At 27.0% G+C, this 19,698-nt stretch overlaps 1 protein-coding gene across 1 annotated transcript in view; it reads right to left on the bottom strand.

Moving 5' to 3' along the window:
• The window catches only part of LOC119661798 (protein nubbin), a 33,696-nt gene extending 14,726 nt beyond the window's left edge, over positions 1-18,970 (bottom strand). Inside the window, exons 1-2 of the mRNA XM_038071285.1 lie at positions 18,799-18,970; positions 10,029-10,073 (exon numbers count right to left, since the gene is read on the bottom strand). Coding sequence (XP_037927213.1) covers positions 10,029-10,073; positions 18,799-18,907 — 154 coding nt within the window. The 5' untranslated portion in view covers positions 18,908-18,970. The remainder of the gene's footprint in view (positions 1-10,028; positions 10,074-18,798) is intronic.
• Between the last annotated feature and the right edge of the window lie 728 nt (positions 18,971-19,698).

Raw genomic sequence — 19,698 nt, 5'->3', positions numbered from 1 at the left:
ATGTATACATATTTAAATATACAAATTCATACGAGTATGCAATCTGCAGCAATTCATTGAAACAGCTGAGGAATAAAATGGTCTTTTGCATTTATTATTCGTTTGTAGGGTTAATAACATAATAAATGATTACTTTTTGTGATTTTGCAGCCTCATGTGGTCCTCTCATTTATTGTAGACCAGACCACTCATGAAGTATGCCTTAGCATATGTAAATATCATCCATACAGTCGCAAAATGGGAAAAAGTTAACAACATGGGAAATACTGCCATCTTAGCTTACATTGTACATAAGTACGAACTATGCTATAGCTGTGAGTACCAGCGGAACACAAGTAACCAACTAGTAACCAATTTAAATGCAAAACACAAATAGAGCTTAATAAAAATACAGAAGTCTTCAAATAAGAAAATATGGCCGTACGCTTTAGTAGTTATGCGTAACTCACAATGGAAATAAATCGCAGCTACGAAATAGGATTTTTTGCTACAGAAGTCTATACTGTTAAACTTTTTGTTGATCAGTTCCTTCATTATAGAAAAGTTGTCTTTTACAACTTTAAAGGTAAATAAAAATATTGATCCTCACACCACTTCAATTTTCATTCTAAATTGCTAATATCTCACTTACTAATTATTGACGGTCTGAGCATCAAGCTCATGCGATCACCTGAGCATTAAGCTAAAGCCATCACCTGAGCATCAAAATGCTCAAAGCTTCAATTAGCACAAATAATAGTTGCTCTGATTTTATTGTATGCAATATTCTCATTGGTTGGGTGAAAAGTTGCTTTAAATCGTATGTAATATATAAATAGTATGCGACTGCTCAAAACTTCGATCAGCTCTATAATACTGGAATCTCTGATTTTACTCTACAAAATATACTGATTGGTTGGGTAAAAACACGCTTTGAACTTTTGTAGGTAATTTTTTTTTGTAACACATCCTTAAATCATGATAAAAGTTATGATAGTTTCTAAAAAATTCTTATTGATTTACAAAATGAGAGAATATGATATATAATTGAATAGGGATCATTTTGAGATTCACCAACTGGATTTTCAGAATCAGACAAATAAAAATGAAAAGTCTGATTTCTTGAAGAAAATAACAACTTAATATGGTATCTAGATGCTTCTTTGTGGATTTTGGCCAATTCCAGGACATTCCCCTAAAAGGCACCTTAAGCTTCATCAAAGGTTTGAGGTGATTTTTTAAGGTCATGTAAAGGTACATTTACACCAAAACGAACGCTTGCGAACGAACGAATTTTTGCAGATACCATTACCTGCGAATCTGTATTTGTTCGTAAGCGAACGCATTGGTGTGGTTGCACCTTAAGAAACCTTTCAGTTTCTTATATGATAACACAATGGACTAATAGACCTAAGTGAACGCTTGAGATCGCCGATATAATTGATCATTTTGCTTTAAAAGTTGACTAGGCTGTCGTAATAAAATAACAATTTAATATAGCTTACAAGGGAAACCTTACACCCAACTATGGTCGCCGGTCATTTAGAGTTACTTTTCACTTGTAACCAACCAAATTATGTAAGGAGTCCTTATAGTATTTTCTAGAGTAGATAATGTTATTATGATTTATTTCAATAAATAACGATTATGTTAAATTTATTGTTAAATATTACAAATATAAGCTATAGGTAACTTTTTTTACTATACATTATAAGCAAATCAACAAAATTGTTTGAAGAAATATTTTTAAAAATATGTTTATTATGTTGAAGCTGTTTTGAGCTAGTGCACTTTTTTAACTTGAGCTAATCTCATAACCCCTCTTTACACCTTGACTAGATTAGTTATTGTTTATCACATCATTAGACTAAGCAATAATTGACCTCAGATCTGCATACCTCTCCGAGGAGCCATTTACAGTTTAATTTTTTAAATTTCTCGTATTTATTCTTTATTTTGTAAATATAAATAAAAAAACTCTACCTACGTGTGTACTAATTTATATGTTAATGTTTTTAACTGAGAGAGATATAGAAATAAATCAGCGGTATCTGCGTTGTTATAATCATCACAACGTTGTTGTAGAGGTAGTGGTAACACTATACAATAATTTGACAATAGGTTGACAATTTTTGGTAGTTGTTTTATATTTTTAAGTTAGATATATTTTAAGTTAGAAATGCTATTGTTTTGAACTCATCACAATCATCAACAATTTTTAATTAAAATTTTTTTTTATATTTTCATAAAATAAGTTTTAATATATATCATCAAATACAATTAATCAATTTTTGGCTTCACTATTATTAATGCGGTACAATCGGAGTGACGTGAACGCAGGATAATGTGAACGCACAAAATATTTTTATGGTTTTCGCATAATGTGAACAAATATGCATGCCTGCGTTAACGCGAACAGCAAAGCGAACAATGCAAAATTCATGGTTGACGCCTCGTTTCCTACTTGTTTTCATTTGGCGTTTGTTACTTTATGGGATAATTTTGATCTTTTTTAAAGTTGGGGGCATTCGTAGTAATTAAATTTGCTTAAACATTCTTTGAACTGTGGCTGATGTTCTGATCAAGGAAGATGCAAGCCATAAGCATTACGTACGCTAACGCTAAAAAATTTCCTGCCTTGTTTAAGTCCATACACAATAGTTTAATTCAAATAACTTAATGGGTAACGAAGAATTTGCAGCCGATAGTATTTATTGAAGTTTTGAACTCATGAGAACAAAAAGTAATAATTTATAATCAATTCGGATAAATAAATAAGGTCGCTTGAATAAGCGATTTGCAATTTATTATTACTAAATCAATACTATTATAGAAATATTACAATAACCAAAATTTATTACTATGCAAGCTTTATTATACTAATTATGTTAATTTTGAAAAATTAAGCATATAAATAAATTGTCTGAGAAAGGTTACAGCAACCGAATAAAATGTATCATTAATACTAATAATAGAAGCTAATGAATTGAAATATTTTTATATTTAATTATTATTAAATATGGCTAAAATTAAAAAAATATTAATATTGAAAACAAAAAACTAATTTAAACAAAATTTGATTCGATAAAAAACAAATAAGTAAAAAGATGTGAGACTGCAACATCCGTTAACAGAAATTTAAATTTAAACTAAGTATTTTATTACATAAAAACAAGTAACAGGATATACCTATAATAATTCTGACCTCACTATAAAGATGGTCACTTGCTTTATACTGGAAGAAAAATATTTTCTTTTGCCAATTATGGATCGTATATCTCTGTTACTACGAAAGTAGCAGCTAAGATAATTCTTTTTATCCAATTGATTTTACTTAAACAATTAAATGATAATTATTTCCTAATATTTTTAAGGCTAATTAATATAATTTTATATCCTCTCTAGTGTGTTTCTAATTAGCATTTAGTTTAAGTAATTCCACGACCATAAACAAAAAAATATTCTAAAAACAACAACTAAGCAATTACAAATTAAAAAAATTGACCATAGTCTTTTAGTAGCTGAACTGCCTGCTTATGACTGGCTTAACGTTCCTACTACTTGAAATGGGTGTGTCCACACACAGCTTCTCATTGCTGTCAGTGGAATGAGGAGATCAACAAGAATATTTTATGTAACTACTCAGTAATAGTTAGATCTGGCAAGAGCTTGCCTCTGCGAGTGTTTTTCAACACTTGCAATAATGAGAACTACTGACAGACTGTTGCAAATCAATGACAGTGAAGATATTTATGTTGAAGATGCTTTCGCCATAATAAGCCATCGTAATTAATATTATCAAGTAGTAAAAACTTAAATTATTTATTAAGTAGATAGATAGTTGATTGTATCCACTCATATGTATTAGTGTATATTTGCTATATAAAATAAAAATTCTTATGTATAAAACTTGCTTGGTATTACTTGGTATTAGTATATAATTACTGGTAAATACTGTGGTTTATAAGAAAAATAAAATTTAGTTTAAGTTTAATTTTTATAATTTAATGAAAGCTTTAACTGAACTTAATTATTTTTGAATTAATGTTTTATTGCTATATTTTTAATGACATTAAACTGGAATTGAAATATCATTATTCATTATTTAAGGTCTTCAATTAAATGGAACGATAGTTGAGATATACGTGCTACACCATGATATTGACATTGTTAAGTGCATAAAAATTAATCGGTTTCGCTAGAAGAAAGTACTTTGGCTAGGAAGGTGTTTGATTCAGACTACGATAGTAGAAAATGCAGTAAAGAACGTACGCATCTGCGATGGAAGAAGATGATCAGGTGACCAGCTGTTGATAATAAGAAGACACTCGGTATTACTAACTTGCGACAGCAAGCAATTGATCGGTTTGAATGACGGAGGTTACTAAACGTGACCAAGGTCAAGACTTAGGTCTAACGCAAAGTGGAGTTTTTGTGTGGATTTATAACCTTTTTTTAACAGAATCAGAGAATATTTTATTTCGAAAGTCAAAAGCTTGACTTGGATGGATATGAATATTTTGAAGATCGTCAGGCGTTAAAGAATTTGAAGCATAATTTTGATAAATGTGTCTAGTTAAAATAAGAATGTCGAAACTAAATAACAAAACCATTTTAAAAAATGTTACTTTAGAATGGGTGCAAAGATATTCGAGCACCATTTGTTTCAGCAATTGTCTTATGAGTCTCATCTAGCTTTAGTTTGTTTCTGATCAATTATCAGCCAGTTGTTATTGTGTTATATATAATGAATTTGTTATCGCGTTTTTATAATTAATATAAATTTGTTTAAAGTAACGTGAATATTAAATCACTTCAGTTTAATTACTCCAGATGTTAATGCCAGTTGAGTTGGGATAAATTTGGGAAAAATCATTATTAGAGAGTAAGAAGAAAGTGTTTTTTTTTTTTTGATTGTTGGCACAAGAGATATTTTTAATGCCAAAAAAATTGACAATATTTAAATTTGTTATTTGTATATACTCTATATTGTTATTATACTTAATATTCATGGGATAGATAAATGATATCCCATTTAATAATAATAGCATTTCAAATAAATTTGTTAGATGAGCAACAATCAAAAAATGGAATAAGTCCCAGATTAATAGGCCTTACGTATATTAATATAATAGTAACGCAGTATTATTCAATAATAATTTTATTCAATAATAATTCTTTTATTTTATTAAAATAATTTTATCTTCTTAATTATAATAACATTTGCTACTTACTTACAAAAGACACTTTTTCCCATTAATATTATTCCGATGATATATGAAAGACTTCAAAAGATAGTCCGTAAATATTCACGAAATTAGCAAATCGTTTACTAATAAGCACTTTAGCAAAAAAAGCCTTAAAAGTAAATAAGTTCGTGGCTATCACAAACCTTGAAAGTGCTGTGCTCATGCTCTTTTTATGCTCTTGATTTATACTTTTGTGATCTTCGCGCTGCAAAGCTGAGGTCAGTTAAATTTTTAATTGCTTCATATTTTCTTAGCTCCTTCGTTGAACTTCATTTCTTGGAAAACTTTGGGGAACGCCCACTTTTGAGTATATGTAGAATATTGGCGGATTATTAATATCAGAATCATGATCATTTTATTTTAAATGCTTGGGTTATGCGGTTTTGTTAGTAAATCGATTTATGTTACTTCATAGCAACATCCCTTACGGTAATCTTTATGTTTAAGCTTAGAATATTTAATTTCTCTTCTTTATGTGAATTGTGCATACTGTTGATTAAGAGTGATGTAAGCAAAACTATTTATTGGATGCTGATTCGGTTATAATTTTTTTTAACTCAATACAACATATATTACTACATATACTATTATTTCTTATGTCCTTTAACCAATTATGAAGAAATTGTAATGCAATAAAATATATATCCAAAAGCAAATGTACAATATACTGAAGTTATTTTCATCACCATAAGACAAGTCGATTTAATCAAGGCTATCTATCTATCTCTTCATTAATGAATCAGACTGAGTGCTTATCTTTTTGTCTAACTATCTCTATATCGGCCTCTTAAGCTTTTTATATACAAATTAATCTCTGTGTTTATCGGTCTCTTAATCTTTTATTATGCAAACTATTCGCTGAGTTTTCAAAGTAATCAAAAATAACTTGCACATGGACCTTTTATAATTTCAGACAAATCAAGTCGAGAAATTAAACAGTAATGTCAAATCTTGAAAATAAAATACACTTTCAATTAGGCATATATTTATATATTATGCCAAAAGTCGTATTCAAGCCTGAGACTTAGACTTATAAGCTGTGCAGCGAAGTAACGAGATACAGAAAAAAAACACATTAAGATTAACATGTTAAACTGTTACCGAGTTACCAAGTTACCGACTCGCAGTCGCTCTTCCTCGTAGAGTTAAAATTATATTTTACATTTGCTTTAATGCTGTCAACTTTATTTATACAAATAACAAATAAACTCCGAATATGTGTTTTTTAAATATTTATGTCTAATTGAAGTCAAATAAAATATTTTAGTGGTATATTTAATTCATTAGGTGAAAACGCTGTTTGAAATTTGTTGTAATTTTTATTAAGCCACGTATACTCTGCAGTACGATTCAGTTGCTCGATTGCGCTGACCTCTGTTGTCTTGATCCATAGGTTTTAAATAAACGTGAGCCACAAGGATGATTTTGGTTTATTCTAATAAGCAATTTTGTTCTCAAGTTGGATTAATCTACTGTTGCTATCATTCATTTTCGATATATTTATATGTTCCACCACCTGTTTTATAGCCGCGACTAATATTATTCTTTGACGTAATTCATTTTTGCTGAGGCCATCCGATAATATGCAATGGTCTTTCAAGATCATTATGAAAGTCTGTACATTCTCTTCGCTATGCTTATCATTGTAAACTTTAATATGACGATATAATATAACACAGACGAAATCCAAGATTCTTATTTTATTGAGTAATTATCTGGTAAAAATTCACGAAGAACATTAACTTCTATTCAGAAATCAATTTTGGTAAGGTTATTCGACAACTTGCAATGTCCTCCCAGAATAATTCTGAAAATCTTAACATCCTCTTCATTATGCTTCTTATTGTGATTTTTATGTTGATGCAAAGAAGAAATTGATGATTATTATATTAGTGAGTAATTATTAGGCAAATATTTCATAAAAAGTTTAACGAAAATGAACATTTTTGTTTAATCATTAAATATAATTAGTTGTGTTATGTCGCAAATATAACGTGTTAATGCTAAACTTTAACCAGATCTGCATATGTGCATATGTTGGTTGGTTGTTTGCAGTGGCTTGTCAGCAGATAACTTTTTGCTGCTCTCAATTACAGATTTTTGTCCCAAAACTAACACCATTCCGTCGTTTTTAGATAATTTAATATATCTTTTGTCCTTACCGTTGAACAGTCTGACAAACTGTCAAAAAAGTATTTCATTAAAAACTTATTTGTTCTGGAAACCAAAGTCAGGTATACACAAAGAAAATGTGTAATTTTCTCTATTTCTTGTAAGTTTCCATCAATTCTGCAATTAATATTAAGGGAATGCGTAGTTTGTCTGTGTGCGTTCTAAACACTCTGGCTATTATAATAAGTTCTTAAGATCTAGTCTTGTTATAAGTGCGCCATGTAAACAAGGAAGTTACACATGACTTAGTTGTCTTCCACATATGTTATTATATTGGTAAACTGAAGAAAATAGAGGTTATGCTATTACATACGCTTTAAAACCAGATGTTGTTTTGAGTCCGAAATGCAGATTATAATTGAGTATCACATGATTAAATATTATTTAAGTAAATTATATATTCACAATTTTTTTGACTTAATTATCACTAACATATATTATAATCTATTCTAAAAATTATTGATTTTTTATGATTCCTATGAATTCATATAAAATCGAATAAAATTTATAATCAATTTTCTAAGTAACAATTGAAGTACTACGTCATATTAGATAAGACGTCACGTTTGCAGTATTTTTTGCTTTAGATTTTAGCACATGGCAGGCACGCCATAGTCGCTCTTCAATTCTTCAATTGTTCAGTTAAGGAAATTTATTGCTACAAAGACCTTAAATGTTTTCTAATCCTATTATTGTTTGAGAGTCTAAAAAAAGAGTTGACATACGAAATGTTATTTATACACATTATTTTCATTTTATCTTTTTATTAATACTTCCTCTTCCCTGTTCACGCTTTTCCGTACCCATTCCCTTCATAATTAAAAATCATTTAAAAGGATATTAAAGGCAACTTAAGCATCTTCTTATATAACATTTAGGAAACCTGACAAATATATTACCTACAAGCAGAAGCAGAGGTAGATGCAGAAGAAGCACAAGAACAAGCACCACACATACTCAATTAGAATTGTGAAGACAAAGTGTTTAATGGCACACGATTGACTGCTGCCAGAAAAGAGGTGTCTTAAGGGTTGAAGTTGAAAGAACGCCACACTTCACCAGTTCGGTTTAGTTCGGTTCGGTTTGGTTTGGTTTGGTTTGGTTTGGTAAGTAAGTAAGTAAGTTTGTGCTGTGGATTATTATAAATTATTACTGTATTATCGATACAATAATTCACTATTGAAAATGAATTTATCTGCAAGTTTTTCGATCGATTCTATGAATCTATGGGTTGGGATATCAAAAGAGGAGCAGATGTTTTAACTGCTATCACGCCTGGCACATGGCAAGCCAAAAAAAAAGTGAAAGCAAACTATTGTATTTTTATTGTTTTTGTTGTTTTTGTTTTGAACAATTAAATAGGACCTTAAAATTAAAAAGAAGTTGGATTTATGGGTACGTACGGCTGTTTTTGGCCTGACTAAATGACACATTGGTTCACGCTTATACGTTTTTATTTATTTGTTAGTATTTGAAATAAATTTTAATGAATATAACCATAGGTGTGGTGTGGTGTGGTAATATTTTAATGAAAACGCATCATCAATTGAAAAGAAAACTTTATTTTTTCGTCACATGAAATAATTATTATATATGCCAAGAACTCGATGTGTTCCCAAACAAATTCGTAACCATTAAAATTCATAAGCACAGAAGCCCAGAATAGTTGATAATTCAATAAAAAAGACCATAATTTGGCGCTTTCACACTAAATTTGTAACATTTTTGTTAAAATCAAAACTCAGTGTGATCTGGGTAAAAAAGGGATATGCACGTTGTGAGGATTTAAAAAGAAATACTGCTTTCAATTCGAATAAGGGTATAAAGTTGTAAGTTGTACTCGACACAGAGATTTCAGTGCCACTTGCCAAATATTACTTTGGTCTTTCCCACAAAATTTTTTTTTTTTTTGTTTTTTTGATACTTCCTAGGGTGAGTTGCAATGTAGTGGAGCATGCTCTGTGATACGCAAAATTTTATATTTGTATAAGAATTGGCATTTCCTTGCCAATTCTTCCATTTACTGCACGTAATTTCGTTCATTCCTACCCGTCGTAGCACAGTACTCTGTGCACTGAGCTACTACTACACAATGGTAAACATTGCCGGCGGCAGTCTTTTCTTGCCTACATGCAGAGCTGGCAACATTGTTTCTTGCCAATGAAAATCTTTTTGTAAGGAAGGCTGCAGGTTTTTAATGCTCTTGTCCAGAGCATTGTAGGAAAAATTCCTACAATTTTTTTTTAAATCAACAGATATATGTGCATAATTTCCTAATTCAAATGTTGAAGCGGACAGACGTAGCGACGCAGCAGATGTAAATTGTACATTATACATTGATATTGTGTTTTATTGCACAAATAATGTATAATGTGTGCTTTCAAATCGAAATCGTTTGAGAATTACCTACAAATCAGACTACCAGAAAAATTACTACGAAAAAAAAGAAAAACAATCTAAATCTGTGTGGCTCCCAGGTTCTCTTTGAGTGCCGCGCTCAGATTTATGTGTGTACTGCTGCTACTAGCCGATGTGACTATGTGTGACTGTGACTGTGTTATGACTGTGTGCATGGAGAAGAGGTGGAGATTACATTTTTTATAATTAAACATTGTTATGAATACTTACCGTTTGATTGTAGTGGTGATGACGATCTTGACAACCGAGTTAAGTCTAAAACAAAAGACAAGTTTATGTCAGTTTAGTAGTCATATTAATACAATTAAATACTTAATTTAATTTAATTATGTTAAAGAAACACAAAAAAAAGAAAAAAAAAGCAGGTGTATGCCTACAAATCCCTTGCATAATGAAACAATAAAACTATAATAGGTAGTACTTTGATTGTAAGGAGTGTAAAAAATGCTAAATAGATAGTAGAGCATGGAAGATACTATAATTCTCTCTTATAATATATATTAATAAATGGAATCGTTTTTCTATTTCAATATATGTTATAATAAAAAATAGGCAATATATTGACGAGTACCATTGTCATTGCCCTTGACAATGATTGTGCTGTAGAAAAAAGATATCTTCTTTTATACAATCATTATCAAAGCATAGTATGGAATGAGACATTACATCCAATACTTAGGATTTTTAGTGATTTTGCTTTAATCCATGACCGCTAAAATCCGACTGTTGTCCTTTACAACATACCTCTATCATTTCTTTTTCTATCACTTTTCATTATGTTTTAAAAAAGCTTACTCAAAGTGTTTTTTTAGTTCCAAAATAAATTATTGTAAACAATTTTGGGGTTTTTTAAGTGAATTTGCTTTAGTCCCTGATCGCGAAACTCCGTCTGTTGTCTTTTACACCTTGATACAAACAAGATTTTTTTCTTCTATCTCTATTAGTTATTTTTAAAAAAATTTAACTCGATGTTTTTTTTTTTTGTTCATTATTACAAAAGGTCTATATAAATGATTTTTATCCTGCGCCATTTTCGATTAAAAAAATAATTACTTATATATATCATATGATAAACTGTTGCCGATGCTCTTACTTTTCTTATATGGCCAATTTTACAAGTTTGCTAAGATTTAGCTTTATCTTAATAAGAATTATCAGGATTGTTTTCAGCACATCTTATTTTGCGTTACACAAGTGGGTTAACTTTAGTCGGTTTTGTCGGGATTCACAGATGAGGACTCAGTTAATGAAATTATTTTTAAATCGAGTTTCTTTCTGAAAATCATTTAAAATAGTATTGCAATTGGTCCACTGTTTTTTTTTTTTTTGATGAGAGACCAATTATAATGGAAAACATCTTACTTTAAATTGTCTGAACCAAAGCGAGTCAATATTTTCCTAATGGTATAGATTGCGACAGAGTAGAGTGCCTTTATCATTAAGAACTTTTATTATTATCTGTATAAATAATATTTATGGTAGATTGTATCAATATTATGTAAATATGTAAAATATGACGAAATTTCACTAAGTTTTGTTTAACAATAATTTTTAATATGAATTACCACTAACACTATATTAAATATTAAAAAAATATTTAATATTAATGATTAACTAATGAATGTTTTTAACTATCCAAACACACTCAATATTAGTACTTACACCTTATAATTGATAATATAAGTGATATAATAATAATACTTCCTTTTTCATATTCAGATAAATTTAAATTTTTATTTTTTATTTCTTTCATTATAATTGTAATTATTTAATATAATAATTTTTATATTATTCCTTATATTTTTAATGATTTTTAAATAAAACATAATTGACATTTTTCTTATAATAATAAACATAATTAAAAATAAGTTATAAATAATAAAAATATTATAAATAAAATATTAATAAAAATAATAAATAATAATAGTAACTTTATAAATTTAATTTAAAAAAATTATATCAAATTTTAGTATAAATTTTAAATAATGAATTATTTGCACTAAGTAAATTTTATAAACATATTTGTAATATAATAAACTGTTTAATAATTAAAACTATAAAATTATTAAAATAATATTTTTTTTATTATAAACATATTTGAATTACTATTAAATTATTGTAATTATAACGAGGATTATAAATATTTTAAAAGTACTGATTATATTTAGAATATTAATTAAAACTATTAAATTGTAGCAATGTATTAAAATTTTTTTATAAATATATTCGATTGATTATTGTAGAATAGCTATTATTATTGTAACAATTAAATTTTTATATATATTTACAAATTATAAATTAATACGAATATATTAATTTTCACAATGAAACGGAATAAAGTATTTTTTGTTAATTAATTTTTTGTTAATTAAAAAATAAGTTTATTATTTATTTGTTATTAGTTAATTTTTACAATACTGCATTATTAAAATATTCTATAATACACTAAAATTTGTTTTTGTTTACTTAAAAAATTTTATTTTAAATAGATAAAAATAAAAACAAGTTACAAAAAATATAAAGAGTACAATAACAAAAAAAAAATTTATTTTTTCTGCATGTTTCAATTACATATTATATTATTTATATTATATTATTATTATAGTATTTAAGTAAAAATTTGTGTTAACATTAAATAATAAATATTGACCAATCAGGCTGTTTTGCAAGTAAATAAAATTATTATATTAAATATATCGCATTTTTATGTGCATGTTTAATTATAAAATAAATTTAATTAGTATAAAACAATTTCAATATAATTAAAAATGGAAACTATGATTTAATTAAAAACAATAAATTATAAAAATTGCAGTAAGAAAAAAAAATTTTTAATGACAATATATAATACAATATATTTTCCATAATAATTATGTAAAAAATTTAATTATAATTTACATTTATATTACTTTTCATATATTGTATAAATTTAATAATTGAATTAAAAATACAAAACAAAATTTATTTTAAAAATAAATAAATAAGATCATGAAAATAGTATTTGGAGGTAAATATGAAAAAAAAATATTTGAAAGAAAAATATGAAATATGAAATAATTTCAATAAAAATATGAAATAAATAATCATATAAACAATATTTTTATTTTTACATATAAAAACAAAATTTAAGCAGAAAGTTGAAGAGTTTCAACTTTTGGATGGATTAGATTTGCATCTTCATTTTTAAACGAAAATGGAAATAATTTTAGAGTAATATTCTTTCTCTTATGAAATTACTATATATATTCGTATGTATGTATATTTGTATATTGTATCTCATTCATATTATTAAATTCTGGTTTCTACCGAACTTTTGTATTTAACCACTGCAATAAACAGACAAATATTTTAATAAGAAAATCGAAGAGATTCACATTTTCGTCGTAAATTCGATTTATTGATTTTATGTACAGATGCAAAACATTGAGAAGCAAACAAAAGACAGGATATAGGATATGGATATGGATATATGTATATATGAATAAAATGAATGAAAGGAAACTGAAATCATCAGAATGCTGGGTTAACTTGTTGATTTTCTCAAACAGGTAAAGAAAGCGAAAAATCAATACAAGACGGAATACTTCGGAATACTTTTGTGAAAGCGAAATTATTAAGCGCTGAGAAGAAGAAATTAATGAGCTCTGCGAATATTCCTGATGAAAGTGTGGTGTAGGAAGAAGGAAAACAGTGCCTACTGGTTTGTATCGAAATGGATAGGGGATGTTTGGCATCAGAACACACGAGCATTCGCTCGAATTCAACTTATGTTCCTGCAATTATGTATTAACAGACTAAAAATAGTTAATTGAAGGATGCAGGATATAAATAAATATCTGCGAATTGTGATAGTGTCTGTTGATTTAAAATGCGACTGAATAATAAAAGGTTTAAGGCAGTCTGTCTATTTCAGTTTGCACGTCAGTTATACTTTGAGTATATTTTTATTCTTATATTTTGTTTTTTTTTTTTGTTTTTTTGGTGTTTTATATAAAATTAAAATTAAGGAAAAAAAAGTTAAAAATTAGGAAAATATTAAAAAAAATTTTTTATCATCATTATGATAATATAATATTTATTTATAAATTTGAAAAAAAATTTTTTGTCATTATTTTGATAATATAATTCTAAAAATATATTATAAATTAATAATATATGAATATAATATAATATTAGTGCAATATTTTTATTTATATATTATTAATATATAATATATTTTTAAAATTATATTATTATAATTATAATTATAATATATGAATATTATATTAGTACAATATTTCTTTGCAAAAAAAATTAAGAAGTGAGATTATATGTAACATAAAAAATAATACAAAATTTTTCTAAAATAATAAATTTGAAAAATATTTTTTTGTGTCATTATTTTGATAATATAATATTAAAAAAATATTATCAATTAAAATAATATAGTACAATATTTTTTCACTAAAATGTTTGGAAGATTGTTCTTCTTTATTAAAAATTTTTTTTTTAAAAAATAAATTAATTTAAAAATAAATATTTTTAAATTGTGTTAAGTATATTATTATTAATATAATACAGTATTAATAATATATTGTATATTGTACTCTTTATATGTTATAAGCCTTACAGCGGTATTATATATAAAAACAACATTTTTTATTATTCTTATATAAGAATTTGCAGTCAACTAATCAAGTTAATTAAATAAAATATTTTTATTTAATGTTAGCAGACACAAAGATTGTATTAGTGACAGTATATAATATAAAATAGTTACTTAACAAATATTTTATATGAAGCCAGTAGATACATCAGTCCATTTTTGCCAAATATTAGGTTAGAGATACATTTTTTTTGAATTTTTTTTGATATAATAAAAAAAAGATTGAATAATGTACATATATATATATTATATATAATTCTATTGCAATAATAGTTATTGAAACATACTTCTGCATAAATTTTAAATAAATCTAATAAATGAAATATGCATAAATTTGTTGTTATGGTTGGATTCATTGAAAGTTGCTTTTGCAATTGCGTAGATTTTATGGCATTTTTATTGCGTATTAAAATAATAATATTTAAAAATTTAATTATTTTAATAAAATTTAAACAAATGCAAAGGCTGTGATTGATTGATTAGGAAATATAACAACTAATTGCTTAAAAACATTTCCAAGAGCCTAACTAAGACCAGTTCGTTGGTAACTGCTAGAATACTAGATTGGAATCGTCTCGCTTTGAGTTTATACATACTTAACACCTACTATAAGGAAAGGTTATGTAAAAGTTATAAAGTAGGATTTAATTTTCAAATTTTTAAAATAAAAAGCAAAGTATATGGACCTAAGGTGAACTCTTTTGTACTTCGACTGTCTATTGATGAACAGAAAATATTTAACCTTACAAATGAAGTTCAAAATATTTCCTGTTAAGAAGTCTTTTACCAGAATTTGTCACCTGATCTATAAAAAGACTAAGTAAACACTAATAATTAAATAAACATGTTATTCTTTGAAAGGTAGGAACGATATTTTGTCAACATAGTCAGATCCAAAGCGTTTCTTATTGAGATTAGAATGTTCTAGACAATGTCTTGTTAAGGAGTTGGTGCAGCTAAGTGGGGAATATACTTGAGTTTGGTGGGTTAACTAACTGCAGGTAACGTTATAAGATTATACCTAGAAAACTATAAGATTGTACTTATGAGATTATACTTATAAGATTGGCGACATTGAACCTACTCTGGTGTGCGACAAGTTATTGAAAGAATTTGGTTATCGTATTCTAGAAAGATATTGATATCCGATGAATAAATGATAAATATACTTAAAGGTTCGGCAATATAAAAGTTATGAGTATTGACTTGGTTTATTTTAACTCTGGAACAATATTGTAAATCAAATCGATTTTTCGGTTTTTGTTTTAAATCTTTAAATGAATTTTAAAAGAGTCTAAACTTCTTTAGTTTTAATTAAGATTATATTTTAAATTATATATATATATATATATACATATATAAAAAATATAAAATATAAGATTAGTATTTCAGTATTAATTACAGCATGTTATATAAAAAATATTAATAAAAAGTATAAAAATGGAAAAAGTTTGCTCTATACATTATATTGTATTGCAAATTTATCAACTATACATCACACCAAGGATTAAAATAAAACTCGGGGGACACCTGCTATCTGAAAGCGCCAGCCAGAATTTATAGCAGAGTCACAACAGCCGAAAAGCCAAAATAGAGTTCAATGTTTGAGTTCTTATGCTTCACTCTAGCAAGTGACGGATTGAAAAAAAAATTATATTATAAGTTAACTGACAACACTTTATTATAGTAACTACTTTTTTAAAAATTTATGTTTATATAGATAAGTAAAAGGCAGCATCATGGTTATAATTGTGTTGAAGTAATTTAGAAAAATAGGTCTCATAGCTAACTAGCGAATTCATTGACATTATATATAGATAGACTTCTACAGTACTAGAAATCAATAACAATCATAACCCATACTGGTATCACTTAAAAACCGGGGATATGTGCGTTATACCTCAGTGACAACCTGTTTCATCTATTTATCTATTTATTGTATAGATTAAAACAAATGCAAAAATTTGAAATCCATATGAAATACTTTTATATCATATATGTAATGTAATGTATATATATCCGAATAATTTTGTAAATATTAATAGAACACTTAAACATCATTAACGAAAGGACTATCGCATACATGTAAGCATAATAAACGAATAAAATATTTCCGCTGTACTAATAAGATTTTTCCCTTGTATAAACTCTTTCATATTATATATATTCTTATTTATAAAATCATTCTAATTATGGAAACCATTAATAAAGAAATAAAAAGCTTGCCTTCAAGCTATTCCAAATGCCCACTACCGATACACATCACAATCGTGTCGAGATAATCGTTTCAGTTAACAGATTTACCGACTGTTACCTACTTTTCAGCTGTAGGTAACAGCTGTAGAACAGGTACTCTTTCTTCTCTCCCCGCGGTTCTTTTTAAATTTTTTATTTCTTTAAAATTTCAAATTTGAAATGTACTTATAAACAGTTTTAGCTACTGATTCCATGGGTTTGCGAATTAAATTGCACAATTAATATCTGGATACAATCAAGTGTTTATACAACATAATTATATACTGGCATAAACTCAAATGACAGATAACAATTCTAGCGGTTATCGAATAGCATTTCTAATTTGCAGTAAGAAATTAAAAAAAATTAGAAAGTCTAGCAAGAAAGCTTAGCATTGTATAAGTGGTTTCAATGATTGTGCCAGTAATTATTTAAGAACTATAATTGATGATTTTAGTTCAGGTAGAGAGCACTTATCTTCTACATTTCTTATGGGGGGGAAAAAATAAAACATAATGTTATGATTGTCTTAATAAGCTATTAATGTTATTACGCCACAGTGAATTCAAAAAGAAAAACAATAATCTTCAACTAATAAGTATAAACTATTATCGAAAATATTTGAAATTTGTATCTAATTTACTGCTCCTTGTTAATAAACACTAAATGTAATCCTAAAGTGGTCTTCTTTAAAGTTTTCTAATGAGAACTTGTATTTCCAACACTACTGTTACTAATTTAATTCAATTAAGTAAAAATATTATTCATCTGAGAAATTGTCACTATTTCGCCTTCCACCAAAAATTATATATACTAATCACTTCTTAAAAACCCCATCCATCTGAGGAATTCTACTATTTCACCTTCTTCTGATAATAACTACTTACTGATAACTGCTTAAGTTAATAATAAATAATTTTAAATATTATATGATACAATGATATGATACAAATTTATTAATCGAAAACTTTGAAATTTTTATTCAATTAAAATAGGTTTCTAGATTTTTAATAGAGCGGAGCACTGCACCTATAGTAGAAACTGACTCTAACTGATTGAATGAAGGTCAGGTCTGTTTGTGTTCCGTTAGGGTTTCACTAATAACAGGTTAATTCCCTTTATTATTGGTAACAATAGTTTAAACGCACAAATTAAAAGTAACAATTTTAATAGCTTTTATCGTATGGTACCCCCATTTAGTACAACATACCTACTTTAGAAGCATTATAGCAATCAATATATGTAAGATTATGTTTTTCATAGAACCATATCATGGATAACAGATAATAGAAAATATATGATGTACTAAATTTTAACCATTAATTTATCTTAATTGGTCAATATCCTTATGATCAACGTTATTACCTAATCTTAAAGATCACCGAAGTCTTCTTTTAAAATTTCTCTTATACTAAGCAATGTTCTATATCTAGAATACATTCTAAATTCTAAATTTTAGTTTCTTTATATTGTCTTGTTAATATTAGTAATTGTAATTGGTTTCTATTCACTTCTGATTCATGAACTTGTTATTATGCATATAAAACATATAATAATATAAAATATTATTATGTTTCTGATAAAAACATTTGAGAGGTTGTATAACAACTGAGGCCCTTTGATCCAAAGGGAAGCAAATTGGCAGAAGAAAAGACAACAGCAGCGACCGTGTGCTTCAAGGAAAGAATGGTGTAGTTTCTAGATCGTTTGGTTATATTATTTTGTTATTATTAGTTAGTAATATCCTTAATACAATGGGGTTTTTATTGGATTTCTCTTATAATATTAAATAGTTTAGTTTTTAATAAAAACATTTTTAAGGTTGTAGAACATGGGAGTCTGTTTGCTCTATAGGGAAGAAGTGTGACAGAACAATCTGATGACAATAGAGATTCTCTGTTTCGAATGAAAAAAGGAAGGCAGAAGAATCCGACAACAGCGGAGACTCTTTGAATCAAACGGAAGAAAGGTGGCACCGGATTAAATTGTATACCTTATAATTGCTTAACAATTTACGAAAGTTTTGACTTGGTATATCATAGTCAGAGATAATTAGTGTTATTACTAATATTTGTTAAGAAGCTTAAAGTATTTACTTACATCTGTTTTGAATGATGTGCCCACTTGGTGGAGTCTTAAGCATGTTACGTTTGTAGGAGTTGTTATTATCCTCCGGACTTGCGTTCCAACGTATCTCCGACATAACCATTTTTACCAAAAGTATAAACTTTATTTAAACAATATTTTTATCTCTTTGTAAAAATTCAATTTTCTATTATAAATATCAAATAAATATTTATAATTACTTTGAGTGTATAAATTTGAATTAAATATCACTGCTCACTGCAATTTGTTTTTTTTTTGTTTTCAGTTTAAATGAAATTTTATTATCAAATCTCAAGTTTTCATATCTTTCAATCTAAATAGATTTCTAGTTAATTATTGTTATTATTTTCATCATAACGTAATGTGTAGAATATTTTTTGGAATTTTTTTAATTTAATTTTATTTATATTTATTAATTTATAATCACGCACCGAACAGAAAGAACATCACGTCTCACAGTTTTTCTTATCAAAATTTTCTTAATGGATTTTTCAGGACGTCGTCATCGGCACCGACAACGGTTCACTTTAAAATGTTGAGAATATTTTTGAATTTTGAATCGGATGCAAAATTTTAAATTAATGCGAATGTAAAATATATATAAAAATTATATGTGTTCCTTATACTCCTTATACTCCTTTATGTACACTACACATACATGTCGTCGATGCAAAGTCGATGGTAAAGATGGTAAAGTGCTAAGCTAAGGCAAGCCAAGCCAATGTAACTCGTAAGACAATCTACAATGTATATAGATAGACCTTTCCTTTAGAAAAGCAAGAAAGCAACTATTTTCAAATTCACCGGTTTTCGATGCTTTGATTAGAATGTTTTTTACGTTTTTTATGTTTTTTACGTTATGTTTTTATTTTCTTTTTATTTCGTATGCTTATT

The sequence above is a fragment of the Teleopsis dalmanni genome, chromosome X (genome assembly GCF_002237135.1).
Source record: "Teleopsis dalmanni isolate 2A chromosome X, ASM223713v2, whole genome shotgun sequence".
Classification (NCBI taxonomy): domain Eukaryota; kingdom Metazoa; phylum Arthropoda; class Insecta; order Diptera; family Diopsidae; genus Teleopsis; species Teleopsis dalmanni.
Note: the sequence above shows the minus strand (reverse complement) of the source record. Positions and strands in the feature narration are given on the sequence as shown.